Below are 14,647 nucleotides of genomic sequence, written 5' to 3'. Positions count from 1 at the left end.
TTTTAGGTTGGTCAAAATACTCTCTTTTAATTTTACTTAAAGAATTTAGGCCGGGCATGGTGCCTCATGCCTGTAATCCCAGCACTTTGGGAGGCTGAGGCAGGCGGATCACGAGGTCAGGAGATTGAGACTATCCTGGCCAACATGGTGAAACCCCGTCTGTACTAAAAATACGAAAATTAGCTGGGGGTGGTGGTGTGCTCCTGTAATCCCAGCTACTCGGGAGGCTGAGTAGAACCCGGGAGAATCGCTTGAACTCGGGAGGCAGAGGTTTCAGTGAGCCAAGATCGCGCCACTGCACTCCAGCCTGGCGACAGAGAAAGACTGTGTCTCAAAAAAAAATAATAATAATAATTTAAAATATTTTTTGAAGTGGTAACATTTATATGTTTTAAAATGCCAAAGATACATGAGGGAGTTCACCAAAAGCTTCCTTTCACTCTCATCTGCCCAGTTCTACTCCCCAGAGGCATTTTGATCCATTTTTTTCTCTTCCAGAGAAAATTTATGATTCACAAGCCTATTATACCAGACATATATTTTTAAAAACTAAATATTGTCATCTGAAACACACTAATTTTCACTCTGCTTTTCTCACTTAGCATAGCCCTTGTAATTTAGACAGCGACTTCCTATGATCTTTTTTGGAATTTTAAAGTCTAGGAAAAGATATACTTGTCATTTGTGGCCAAATTAATATTCTTTTTACAGCCTAATTTTACCCAGTCTTTTTTTTTTTTTTTTTTTTGAGACGGAGTTTTGCTCTTGTTGCCCAGGCTGGAGTGCAATGGTGCGATCTTGGCTCACTGCAACCTCCGCCTCCTGGGTGCAAGCGATTCTCCTGCCTCAGCCTCAGGAGTAGCTGGGATTACAGGCACCCGCCACCACATCCGACTAATTTTTTGTATTTTTAGTAGAGATGGGGTTTCGCCATGTTGACCAGGCTGGTCTCGAACTCCTGACCTCAGGTGGTCCACTCCCTTCAGCCTCCCAAAGTGCTGGGATTACAGGCGTGAGCCACCATGCCTGGCCAATTTTATCCGGTCATTACCTTCTATTTAGGATTATAATAAAGGAGATTAATTTGCTCGAGTGTTTCTCCCCAAAATTCCAACTTGCCTTTTTTTCTGGAGCAAATATGTTTTGGGATTGGTGATGATGAGTTAAAATGGAAACAGCAAGAAAATGTGCCTCTTAATATAAAGGAAACGTAGTTGCTTTAGAACAGCATATCTGAATTATTCACATTTATAGAAGTGAGAAAAGGAAGAGAAAAATGCTAAAGGGTATTCACATTTAGCCACGCTGTGGCCACACTGTCAAAACCTCAGTACCCTTTAAGTTTATCTTATGGTCTAGAGAGAGGAACCCTACACCTTGAACAAGTTTGGCCATTTAAGGTCTTAAAATTTTCTGATCCTTTAAAGGGAAGTATATATGAACCAAATGATCCATTTTACGCTGCTTTTGGATCTTTTTATAGTGGGGGATCGCAGATTTAGAACAATGAGTTTCAGTTGCAGGGCTTTCAAACTGCTCAAAACCAACAGCCAGAAACAAGATCACTGAGTAGAATAGATATGTTATTAGTAGAATTGAGAGGCAAAAGTTCTGGGTTCATCTAAGCTCAACGATATATTAACACTGAGTCTTTAGGCAAACCACTTAACCTCTGTTAGCATATTTTTTTCATCTGTAGAAAGGGGAGTTGGGGCTTTATTATCCCTAAAGGTCTTCCCAGAGCTATAATGCTTTTTATAATGGTTATAAAAGTAAGAATGGCATATATCCCCTAAGCCTAAAGAAAACTGGGTGAAGGGCTGTAAGAAATTAAGGTTAATAAAATAAAAGACAGTTTTCTTCAGAAAGCTGGGTGGACACAGAATACTATGCAGCCATATAAAAGAACAAGATCATGTCCTTTGCAGCAACATGGGTGGAGCTGGAGGCCGTTGTCCTAAGTGAATTAACGCAGGAACAGAAAACCAAGTACTGTATATTCTCACTTACGAAGTGGGAGCTCAACATTACATACACATGGACACAAAGAAGGGAACAATAGACACTGGGGCCTACTTGAGGGTGGAGAGTGGGAGGAGGGTGAGGACTGAAAAACTACCTATTGGGTACTATACTCACTACCTGTGAAACAAAATTATCTGTACACTAAATCCTATGACATGCAATTTACCCATGTAACAAACCTGCACATGTACCCCTTGAATGTAAAATAAAGGTTGGAAAGAAAAATAAAAATAAAGCTGTGTGGAAATAATATCAGTAGTGGGAAAGTATAAATTGGAAAATAAAAATATTGGAATGTCCGCAGATGAGTCTTGGCACACTGGTGGGTCACAAATAGCTTGTAGCTGTGTAGATACTAATTTCTTCTTCAGCCTTTGGTGTGACTCTTCAGTTGCCTATGGCTGTGAGCAGCCTGGTCCTTTTACCCCCAGAGTACCTGGAAATGTCATTTTCTATGTGTTCCAGTATACGCTATTAATGTGTGTTTTCTGTGTGTGCTGTGACAGCAAAATGGTGGTGAAGCACTGAATTAGACTGTTAGGATGTCGTGTAGCAGTTATTAGCACAAACTTTGAAATGAGACAGGTTCTAATCCTGATTTGACTACTTATCAATGACTTAATATCTTTAAATCCCTGTAAACCTGAATTTCCCCCAAGTGTAAAATGTTACCAATCTCATAGATCTGTTGTGAGAATTAAATGGAATGCTACATAAAAGGTAAAGAATATAGTCAGTGCTCAATAAGTGTTAGCCATTACCATTAGTCACAGTGTCAGTAGTAATCAAGAAACACATTGATGTCAGTCCGGGTGCAGTGGCTCACGCCTGTAATCCCAGCACTTTGGGAGGCTGAGGCGGGCAGATCACCTGAGGTGGGGAGTTCGAGACCAGCCTGACCAATATGGAGAAACTCCGTCTCTACTAAAAATAAAAAATTAGCCGGCGGTGGTGACGCATGCCTGTAATCCCAGCTACTCGGGAGGCTGAGGCAGGAGAATCGCTTGAACCCGGGAGGCGGAGGTTGCGGTGCACCGAGATCGCACCATTGCACTCCAGCCTGGGCAACAAAAGCAAAATTCCATCTCAAAAAAAAAAAAAAAAAAAAAAAACAACTCATTGATGTCGTGTAGAACATCTGTGAGTAGATTGCTGAAGATGAACTATGAATATCAAAGAAGGCACTAATTTAATTTCTCATTATTAGGTGCTAAGGTAGAATAAGGAAAAAGATACTAAATTCTCTGGGAACCTCTGCTGGTTATCAAATACTTCTGAGCTATGACTAGAGATTGGTAGAATCTAGTACATTTGAAAATTGACTGAGGATCTAAGAAAGGGAAAATAAACATAATGATGTTAAAAGTGGGGCTTCTCTATGCACAGAGACCTCTGAGGTCAGAGAATTACCAAATTATGTGTGTGTTCTAAGTGTTTAGGAGAGGCTTATGAAATGAGGCTATCCCTCTGAAGAAAACTCTTTATCTGCCAGGATTGTTCATACCCTACCATCACTGCTCTACTACTACCTATGCTTCTGGTACTACTACCATTTCTGCTGCCTGCCTTAGGTTGGACATGGTTCTAGGCACATAAAACACTAAGGATTGCTGCTAATATTTATTTGTTATTTAAATTTTTGAGTCAGGGTCTCACTCTGTCACCCAGGCTGGGGTGCAGGGGCACAATTTTGGCTCACTGCAGTCTCCGCCTCCTGGGCTCAAGTGATCCTCCCACCTCAGCCTCCAGAGTAGCTGGGACTACAGGCACGTGCCACCACGCTGGCTAATTTTTTTTATTTTTTGTAGAAACGGGGTTTTGCCGTGTTGCCCAGGCTGGTCTTGAACTCCTGGGCTGAAGTGATCTGCCTGCCATGACCTCCCAAAGTGCCAGGATTACAGGTGTGAGCCACCACACGCAGCCCTGATTGTTGCCAATCTTTAAAACAGTAACTCATTATTCCCTGGCGTGTAATTGGCACCATAGAGGAGGTCAAGAATGCAGAAACATAGTTCAGAGGTCTGATACAAAGAGTTTCTGAACCCAAGAAGACAGAAAGTTTAAAATCTTGTTTAATCAGTCATAGCAGTTAATTTCTTTTTTCTAACAGAGGCACACAAAGTGTAGTTTCTAAGCTGAATGATGACAACGTTGCAGAATAAAGAAGGTGAGTCAAGAGTGAGGGAGGTTCACTTTGTACATTTCTCTCATTTTTCTCCTTTTGGACGTCCTTTCTACCAAAGGATGGTTCAGGGTCCGTATATTCTGTGCCCACTCAGGTCAAATTACTGCTCTGCTAGATGCTTTGAGTGAAATAAATGTGACTTAAAAACAGTCCTGCTCGAGAAACATAAACTCAGGGAGAGAAAAGGCATTTAAATACCTATTATAAAGTTGAATGTGGTAAATGCCACCAGTTATGTGCAGAGTATTAAGGAAGCTCAGAAGAAAGATATACCTGGGAGGATCATTATAATTTTTATTGAGGAGGTGGCATAAGAGCTGTGAATAATTTATAGATTTTGACTAGTTTTTTAAAATTTGCTCTAATTTTCCATAACATTTTATCTAAAGTAAAAATGAGCAGATTATACAGTTTCATGTTTGGATAATTCAGCTTCCTGCATGCTTATATTTATCACCTTTGACTTAATGGTTCCCAAACCTGCCAGTATATCAGAATCAACTAGCCTTGTAAAATTACAGATTGCTAGGCCTCTCACTTCAAACTACCTCATCAGCATCTCAGGGCTGGGGAGTGGAGTAGGCTGAGAGACCAAGGAATCTGAATTTGTTAAAAGCTCTCTCCATATCATTCTGTTATGGCTAGTCAAAGGGTAATGTTTGGCAATCTCTGTTAGACTGTATGTTTCATAAATTCCACTTGATCACATTTCTTTCAGAATGTGGAAAGGGACCAAAGAGAATCTTTGCCCCACCTGCACAAAAATCTTACAGCCTGTTACCTTGTAGCCCTAACTCCCCCAAGGAGGAGACCCTGGGGATCAGTTTCCCAGAGACAGAGGCCAGGATAAGCCTGCCAAAGGCCAGTTTAAAGAAGAAAGAGGAAAAAGCAACCATGAAGAATGTTCCAAGCAGGGAACAGGAGAAAAAAAGAAAGGCACAAATCAACAAGCAAGCAGAGAAGAAAGAAAAGGTACCAGTCATACTGGTGGGCTCTGGTAGGACATTTCCTCATACCTTACCCCTGGCTCAGGCTAGGCAGAGTCTTTTCACATTGGGGAAATTCACTCTAGAGTTTCAGGTTTGTATTCCTTTTTGGGGGCTTCCTTTTTTTTTTTTTTTTTTTTCTCAAAGAGGTCAAAAATGTTTTGATGAAAGAATTGAGCAGGAAATAATGGGATGAGGTGGGTTAGAGGTGGGGGTAGAAGTGGACAGAGACATTATACACTTTTCTCTTTCCTTTGACTCCTTTATTTCCAGGAGATCTGGGATAGAGTTCATGGCCTCCTTAGGTACGCTGACTGCATGCCTTCCGTCTTATAAACTTACTGCCTCATCTGAAGGAGGCTTCCCTGACTGTTCAGAGGGGAAAACTATGGAAAGATAAGTGGTTTTCCTCCCCTACCCTTGTCTCTGCAGGAAAAATCAAGTCTTACCAATGCAGAATTTGAGGAGATTGTCCAGATTGTTCTGCAGAAGTCCCTTCAGGAGTGCTTGGGTATGGCATGTAGTAAGAGAAAAAGGGTTTCAGTTAGGCAGTGACTGTTACCTGAGACGGAGAGTTAAGTCTGACAGCTTCTCTCTTTCTCTCCCATCTTCTAAGTAAGGTAATATTAGATGAGACTTCAACATATTTTAAAAATACTTCATCATCTGTCAACAGGACTATAGCTAAACCACCTTAGATAAAGGGTACATATTTTTAGAAAAAGTAGATTACATTGACTTCAGAATTTATATATAGTCTTACCTAAATTTTCAAGCCATTATGGGATTTTTGTTGTTATTTATTTACTTATTTTTTATTATTTTTTTGAGATGGAATCTTGTTCTGTCACCCAGGCTGGAGGGCAGCGATGTGATCTCAGCTCACTGCAGCCTCTGCCTCCCAGGTTCAAGTGATTCCTCTGCCTCAGCCTCCCGAGTAGCTGGGATTACAGGCACCCACCACCATGCCTGGCTAATTTTTGTATTTTTAGTAGAGGCAAGGTTTCACCAGGCTGGCCAGGCTGGTCTTGAACTCCTGACCTCAAGTGATCCGCCTACCTCAGCCTCTCAGTGCTGGGATTACATGTGTAAGCCACTGCACCCAGCCTGTTGTTTTAATTTTTACTTTCTGTAGAGATGAGGTCTTGCTATGTTGCCCAGGCTGGTCTTGAACTCATGGCTGCAAGCGATTCTCCCATTTCAGCCTCCCAAAGTGTTGGGATTATAGACGTGAGCTACAGTGCCTGGCCCTAAATTTTTAAAATGCAGTTAAAATTTGTTTCTATGTATTTACAAACAACTTCAAATAAGATAAAATTGTTTTCCCTAGATTTGAAAAACTTAGGGTACATACCCTTGCAAATTTCAGTTTCTAATACCAATTTTGCATGGGGTTGGAGATGTAGTTTTTGGAATAAAGAATGCAGTGAGGGAGGCCAGGTGCAGTGGCTCATGCCTGTAATCCCAGCACTTTGGGAGGCCAAGGCCAGTGGATCACTTGAGGTCAGGAGTTCGAGACCAGCCTGCCCAACGTGGTGAAACCCTATCTCTACTAAAAATATAAAAATTAGCCAGGCATGGTGGTGTGCACCTCTAGTCCCAGCTATTCAGGAGTCTGAGGCACGAGAATCGCTTGAACCTGGGAGGCAGAAGTTGCAGTGAGCCGAGATTGCGCCACTTCACACCAGCCTGGGTGACAGAGCAAGACTGTGTCTCAAAAAACCCAAAAACCAAAAAACAAAAAACCTCTATGAAGGCTTCTCCATAAGTTCATGAGGCTGAAGAGAACAGTCTGACATTTCAGCCATTCTTAGGTATACTTCTATTCCTTGACGTTTGAGCAACAAATGATATAAAATACAGTACGTATAATTTTTTTTTTTTTTTTAGACAGAGTCTCACTCTGTTGCCCAGGCTGGAGTGCAGTGGTGTAATCTTGGCTCACTGCAACTTCCGCCTCCCAGGTTCAAGAAATTCTCCTGCCTCAGCCTCCCGAGAAGCTGGGACTACAGGTGCACGCCACCGTGCCCAGCAAATTTTTTGTATTTTAGTAGAGACAGGGTTTCACCATGTTGCCCAGGCTGGTCTTGAACTCCTGAGCTTTGGCATTCCACCCACCTCGGCCTCCCAAAGTGTTAGGATTACAGGCGTGAGCCACCGTGCCTGGCCTATAATTTTTTTATGTACACAAAATTATCATTACCTGGCCATCCTGGAATGAGGCAGATCAATCTGGAAAGGCTTGCGGAAAGATACATATTTGTAGTTTTTCCTGAAAATTTAAATATGTAAAGTTCTGTGATACGACAGGTAGGCTCTTTCAGTCTACAGGGAGAAGACACTTTAGAGAAAATGTTAGGGAATAATAGAGTGGCTTTTTCGTTTTTTTGCTTCTCTGCTTATAGTATTTTGTTTTGGGAGGGATGGGATCTGGCCTTGATTTTGCAGAGACTTCTTGTGCCCAGCGCATAGTATCTACCCAATCAGACAAGGAGCCAGGAATTACTGCTTCTGCTACTGATACTGATAATGCTAATGGGTAAGTTTATTTTGGTGAGGGAAGTTGAACACAGAATGGACTACACATTCATGGTCAGTCAGTCTATCTGTCTGTCTATCCGGTCATTTATCATATTTCTTTTTTTTTTTTTTTTTTTTTTTTTTTTGAGACGGAGTCTCTCTCTGTCGCCCAGGCTGGAGTACAGTTGCGCGATCTTAGCTCACTGCAACCTTTGCCTCCTGGGTTCAAGCGATTCTCCTGCCTCAGCCTCCCGAGTAGCTGGGATTACAGCCGCCCACCACCACACCCGGCTAATTTTTATACTTTTTAGTAGAGACGGGGTTTCACCATATCAGCCAGGTTGGTCTCGAACTCCTGACCTTGTGATCCACCCACCTTGGACTCCCAGAGTGCTGGGATTACAGGCGTGAGCCACCAGGCCCAGCCCATTTATCATATTTCTATAGATTTCTCTCAGCTCAGGAAAGATACCTGTTTGAGTTGGGAAAAATAGGCAAGTAGATGGATGAAATGGCCTCAGGAGGTCTTAGAGAGCTTAGGATTCATCTGTCTTCCTTTTACTTGGGTTTTTTCAAAAGAAGAGTTCTGCAATTTCTCTATTTTTACCTTTCATTAAAATAAAACCTCATTTTCAGAGAGGAGGTACCACATACTCAAGAGATTTCAATGTCTTGGGAAGGTGAAGCTGCCCCTGAGATAAGGACATCTAAGCTAGGCCAGCCAGATCCTGCACCCTCTAAGAAGAAATCCAATAGACTCACCTTAAGCAAAAGAAAGAATGAAGCTCGTAAGTACAGTCAGATATACTTTGAAGCCTGGCTCAAGTACTTGCTCCGGGAAATTAGGGAATGGGACCATGGGCAGGCTGAGAATTTTCAGCCCAAGACTTGAGACTATTAGGCTGTGATTCTTCTTCCTTCTTTCACTGACCTTTACTATCTACAAAGATTGTCTTCTTCATTTCCCCACCCCACGTTTTCTTTTTTCTTCCCAGAAGATGAGAAGGTGGAGAAAACTCAAGGTGGACATGAGCACAGACAGGAAGACCAACTAAAGAAAACAGTTCAGGATCATTCTCAGATCAGGGACCAGCAAAAAGGAGAGATAAGTGGGTTTGGTGAGTTCAGCTGGTTTGGCAAACCTACTTGGCCTGAAAATTTGAGATAGAGCAGAGAGGCAGGGTTAGGATGTTAGAGGAAACTCTGCAAAGAATATAGTTAATCTCTCACAGCTGCTTGTTGCAGAATATGCTGCTGAGAGAATGATTTCATTCATTCAGTCATTTATTCACATAATCCATAGTTGTTGGGTGCCTACTATGTACAAAGCATTTTAGATGTTTCCCAGGAAGAAAATGAAGATGTGGTAAGAAAAGTAATAGAAAAATCAGGAGTGGTATTATAGATCCCAGGGGAGGGGAGAATTTAAAGAAAGAGGGATGCTCAGCCATGTCAAATGCCATCATAAAGAAGTCAAAGAGGATAAACATAGGGTCAAGGACATCACAATTAGGAGGCCGTTAGGGGTTTGGTTATAGCTACTGAAAGGGTTGGTAAGCGGGAATGGCAGCTTATAGCTGGTTGAAGAGTAGACACTTTTTCAATTAGTTTAGATATGGAAAGTAAGAGGGAGAAAATGGTAGATAAAAAGGAATGGAGGCTGGGCATGGTGGCTCATGCTTGTAATCCCAGCTCTGTGGGATGCCGAGGTGGGTGGATCACAAGGTCAGGAGTTCAAGACCAGCCTGACCAATATGGTGAAACCCCATCTCTACTAAAAATACAAAAATTAGCCGGGCATGGTGGCGTGCGCCTGTAGTCTCAGCTACTTGGAGGCTGAGGCAGGAGAATCGCTTGAACCCGGGAGACGGAGGTTGCAGTGAGCCAAGATTGTGCCACTGCCCTCCAGCCTGGGCAACAAAGTGAGACTCTGTCTCAAAAAAAAAAAAAGGAATGGGTACAGAGTTGAGGGAGGGGTTTTTTGTTTTGTTTTGTTTTGAGGTGGAGTCTTGCTCTGTTGCCAGGCTGGAGTGTGGTGGCGCGATGTCCACTCACTGCAACCTTCGTCTCCTGGGTTCAAGCGATTCTCCTGCCTCAACCTCCCGAGTAGCTCGGACTACAGGCATGCGCCACCACGCCCAGCTAATTTTTGTATTTTTAGTAGAGACGGGGTTTCACCATGTTGGCCAGGATAGTCTCGATCTCTTGACCTTGTGATCTGCCCGCCTCGGCCTCCCAAAGTGTTGGGATTACAGGTGTAAGCCACCGTGCCCGGCCTGATAATGGTAAATTTTATGACAAGAAATAAAATAGATCATACAATATACTAGTGTGTTCAAAAATTCAAAAATACCAAGGCAGGAGGATCACTTGAGACCAGGAGTTTGAGACCAGCTTGGGCAACACAGTGAGACCCTCATCTCTACAAGAAAAAAAAAATTAGCTGGATGTGGTGGTAGTGCCTGTAGTCCTAGCTGTTCAAGAGGCTGAGGTGGGCGGATCTCTTGATCCCAAGAATTGGAGGCTGCAGTGAGCGATGATTGTGCCACTGCCCTCCAGCCTTGGTGACAGAGCAAGACTGTGTCTCTAAAAAACTAAATAAATAGACAACAATCTAAACAGGCTTGTACCAAACAAAAACAAAAACCCCAAAACAAAACATAATACAAAAAGACAGAACAAGTTCCAAGTTTAAGGAACAGTGGAATAAAAAGTTAACGTAGTGTCTAATCTGTATGTGTACATATATGTGGTTTTGGTTGTGGAAGCATAATATGATTTGCACATACTTGGAAGAAAACTCCAAGACTATGCAGGCACCAAACAAGGTAGTTCAGGTCAATAAACCATTCCTCTTGTTATAATGACATAGTAATATAAGGCACTGAGGTATAAGTCTAATTTGAACAACCAGGTGGTCTGGAGTTCAGACTACCCGAAGGGAGTTTCTAGGTAGAGTCAAAAAGGAAACTAAAAGGTTTTTTCTTTTGGTTTTATGTGACTATATAAACTCAGATGTGCTTATTGAGAACTTTTGGGATACTGCAGACCCCACTGACCTGATCTCTGGTTAGCTCAAATAAATTGGTGTCATTAGATTTGTGTTGCTCTGTCTCCTGTACTCAGAATTACTGCAAGGGGCCTGGCACAGTGGCTCACGCCTGTAATCTTAGCACTTTGGGAGGCTGAGGCAGGAAGCTTGCTTGAGTCCAGAATTCAAGACTAGCCTGGGTAACATAGTGAGACCCCCGTCTCTATAAAAAAGAAAAAAGTGAATTTATATTAAAAAAGAAATGGAAAAAAAAGAATTACTGCATGGACTAGATCTTAGGCTGGCAGATAAGGGTTCACCCTCTAGGTGATTGTGAGTTGAATTGTGATTGTAGTGGATTTATCAGCCTCCTGCTATAAATAAACCATTCTTCCCGTTTCTTACAGTTGCCAAGGAGAGGTGAGTGCTCCTGAAGTAGGAAGGAGTATTTAATGAATACAATTTGCATTAAGTACAGAGAAGGAAAAGAGCAGTGTGTCATGAGAGGAAGTAAGATTGGGCTGGTCAGGGAGTGCATTTCTAAGGAAACAGTATTTCAGCTGAAACCTGAAGGCAGAGTAGAAGTTATCCAAGTGAAGAAAGAGTTTTAGGTAGGGTAAAGTGTGGTATGTTCCAGATACTAAAAGAAAGCCAGTGTGATTGCGGAGCTCAGAGAGCAAGGGGAGGCAAGTTGGGAACATGGCTCTGGATGACTGGAAAGAGGGAGGCAGTGGCTAGGTCAAAGACCATGTACAGAGTGAACATTTTATCCTAAGTGCAGGGGGAATCCACTGGTGAGTTTTAACCAGGGAAGTGACATCTTCAAATTAGTGTTTTAAAAGGATCCTTTGGTGATTAATTGGAGATGGAGTATGGGGAGAAGACAAGAATAGACCAGTTAAGAAGTTGGTATTAGGATTAGGTATTAGGCTTCGATTAAGATGATGGCCGAGCACAGTGGTTTACACCTGTAATCCCAGCACTTTGGGAGGCAGAGGCAGGAAGATCACTTGAGCCCAGGAGTTTGAGGTTGCAGTGAGCTATGTTCATACCACATCACTCCAGCCTGGGTAACAGAGCAAGACCCTGTCTCAAAAATATATATATTTAAAAAATAAGGCCGGGTGCGGTGGCTCACGCCTGTAATGTAATTCCAGCACTTTAGGAGGCCGGGGCGGGTGGATCACGAGGTCAGGAGATCGAGACCATCCTGGCTAACATGGTGAAACCCCATCTCTACTAAAAATACAAAAAATTAGCTGGGTGTGGTAGCGGGTGCCTGTAGTCCCAGCTATTCGGGAGGCTGAGGCAGGAGAATGGCATGAACCCAGGAGGTGGAGCTTTCAGTGAGCGGAGATCGTGCCACTGCACTCCAGCCTGGGCGACAGAGCGAGACTCCGTCTCAAAAAAAAAAGATAAAAAATAAAATGGATTAGGATGATGAAAGTAGAGAAAGAGAAAAGTGGATGGTTTTAAGGTATGTTTTGGAGGTAAAATTGTTAGAAGTTGGTAATGAATTAGATATTGGAAGGTTGAAGCAGGAGAAGGTATGTCAAGGATGATTGGTTTCTGGCTTGAACAGTTATGTGAAGGGAGATGGGAAAGAGCGGAGGAAGAAAAAATTTGTAGGATAAGATCAAGCATTGAGGTTTGGGTACATTTAGGTTTGAGATCCTTGTGAGACATCCAAATAGAGATGTCAAAGAGCAAGGTGGCTTAGGAATCTCGAGCTCAGAACAGAGGCTGTAAGTAGACAACTGTGTTCTGTCACGTATGAAAATGGATTTCAAAGCCATGGGAATGGGTGAGCTTGCCTCAGGAGAAAGTGTATCATGGGGAGAAAAGGCCCATGATTGGGCTTTGGGACCCCTGACATTCAGAGATTGAAGAACGAAGAGAACCCAGCAAAGGAGACTGAGGGAGAAGCTGCCAGTCAAATCAGGGGGAGGGGGACAGGAGAATGAGACATCACAGAACCCAGGAAACTAGTGTTTCAAGAATGAGTGGTCAAGTGAAATCCTCTTAACATGTGTCTGTGACATCAGTCTTCATTACCATAGAGCCACATCCGGGCATCAAACACAGTTTTCCAGAGCACATTATCTTCTCCTTTAGGTTACTTGAAACTTTTAAAAAAGTACAGTGTTCTTGTCAAAAATATTATTCCAAGCCATAAATTTCCAGTTCCATATCATTATAGTGATTTTTTCCTACTCATTTTCTTATGAGTACTCATTGCTTTCACAGCTAACAATTTGTATTATTATTTATCTGTATTAATTTATATGACTCCTGGCCTCTCCTCCTACTCTTTTTTTCTAATCTTGCTAGCTCACCTCTGTAAACATCTAAAACTACTATTGGCAACTGTCATTTCAGACTAACATATTAGTCCCAACCAGTACTTTGTTCTTCAAGATAAGGTAATTGAGGCTGGGCATGGTGGCTCACCCCTGTAATCCCAGCACTTGGGCAGGCTGAGGAGGGTGAATCACTTGAGCCCAGGAGTTCAAGACCAGCCTGGGCAACGTGGCGAAACCCTGCCTCTTCCAATAAATACGAAAAATTTTCTGGGTGTGGTGGTGCATGCCTGTAGTCTCAGCTACTTGGGAGGCTGAAGTGGGAGGATCACTTGAACCTGGGAAGTGGAGGCTGCAGAGACCCGAGATTGTGCCACTGCACTTCAGCCTGGGCAACAGAGTGAGACTGTGTTTCAAAAAAAAAAAAAAAAGTAATTGCAAAAGTGATCTCTTATATGTGATATTTTGAAAGGACCCAAATGCAAGTCACCTTCTTTTCTGAAGGATGATTCTGGAGGGATGGGATTAGGAGCCATCCCTTATGATCAGGTATTTAAGGTAAAATTTGGCAGTGGGAGAGAGTGAACTTACTAGAGAAATATGTTGGTTGATAATCTTAAATAGTGCATATATAGCGATACCTATGTGTCTGTTATGTGATTTTTCTCTGTCAACTCAATTGCTTGAGTGTAGGCTCAGAAAAGGTGGAGAGGGTTCATTCCGGTTGGTGTTTTGCCATCTGGGTGGGAAGAAGGACAGTGGTAAAGGGAGCTGAAGGTGTCTACAAGAGAATCCAAGTAAATGTCAAGTAATCAAACCAGAGCAGAACAGAGTGAAGAATGGAAGTTGCTTCCAGTTGGAGAGGATGGTAGTGGGCAGTGGGTTGGAGAGGTAGATAAAATGAAAGTTTGCTATAGGAGTCTTTGAGCAAGTGAGGTAGAAGATGGGGTATTTTTGTAGAGAGGATGTTTGGATAAGTGGCTCAGAGGGTGTGCAGTTCCTGCAGATGACTGGGTGGGGCATGCAGGAGTGGGAGTGGGTTCCAGAGGTGACATGAAGAAAAAAGTCAAGGGACTGAAATAATGGGGTGCTGTATGAGGAGTTCCTGTGGATGTAGAGGTATTGGAATGAAGGCAGGAGGTGGAGAGAAGATTGAATCAGATACCAGCATCTCTACAAGGGAGATGAGAGGTGAGGATAGTCCCATGGCATAGACCTCAAGGGAGGAAGGGTTTTTATAAGAGTTGGGGAGTAGTAGCAATGGGGTAATGATAATGCCAGCCTGACTTTCTGTCCCGGGAGACATGGGGAGTGTGAGAGGAACTGACTCCACTTACAGGGTTGCAGGTGGGGGTGGTTTAGGTGGGGCAGTGTCATTAGCGGGTCTCCAGGCTTCAAAAAGGAGATAGAAGTTCAGATTTGAGGTTGAGGATATGTGGACTTTTGTTGCTCGAGTCAGTGGAGTTTCCAAGACCACAATGGAAGAGTTTTGGTGGGAGAGAGGAGAGGCTGAGGGACATGGGTCAGCTTAGGAGAGGTGGGGGTCTGGAAGGTAATGGATAAAAGGAAGGCTTGGCCTTAGTTGATGGAGAAGTGATAG

General features: G+C 42.8%; 1 protein-coding gene across 7 annotated transcripts in view; it reads left to right on the top strand.

Annotated features, from left to right (window-relative positions):
• The window catches only part of ZCWPW1 (zinc finger CW-type and PWWP domain containing 1), a 28,002-nt gene that overhangs the window by 4,177 nt on the left and 9,178 nt on the right, over window positions 1-14,647 (top strand). For 3 of the 7 annotated variants that reach the window (XM_054560255.1, XM_054560247.2, XM_054560250.2), the window contains exons 3-8: window positions 4,136-4,192; window positions 4,929-5,182; window positions 5,629-5,707; window positions 7,618-7,735; window positions 8,353-8,504; window positions 8,712-8,834. In XM_054560255.1, the coding sequence (XP_054416230.1) occupies window positions 4,165-4,192; window positions 4,929-5,182; window positions 5,629-5,707; window positions 7,618-7,735; window positions 8,353-8,504; window positions 8,712-8,834 (754 nt within the window). In that variant the 5' untranslated portion in view covers window positions 4,136-4,164. The remainder of the gene's footprint in view (window positions 1-4,135; window positions 4,193-4,928; window positions 5,183-5,628; window positions 5,708-7,617; window positions 7,736-8,352; window positions 8,505-8,711; window positions 8,835-14,647) is intronic. The other 4 variants (XM_054560251.1, XM_063725654.1, XM_054560258.2 and 1 more) reach the window with 4 other exon arrangements.

This window comes from Pongo abelii, chromosome 6 (assembly GCF_028885655.2).
Source record: "Pongo abelii isolate AG06213 chromosome 6, NHGRI_mPonAbe1-v2.0_pri, whole genome shotgun sequence".
Classification (NCBI taxonomy): Eukaryota; Metazoa; Chordata; class Mammalia; order Primates; family Hominidae; genus Pongo; species Pongo abelii.
Note: the sequence above shows the minus strand (reverse complement) of the source record. Positions and strands in the feature narration are given on the sequence as shown.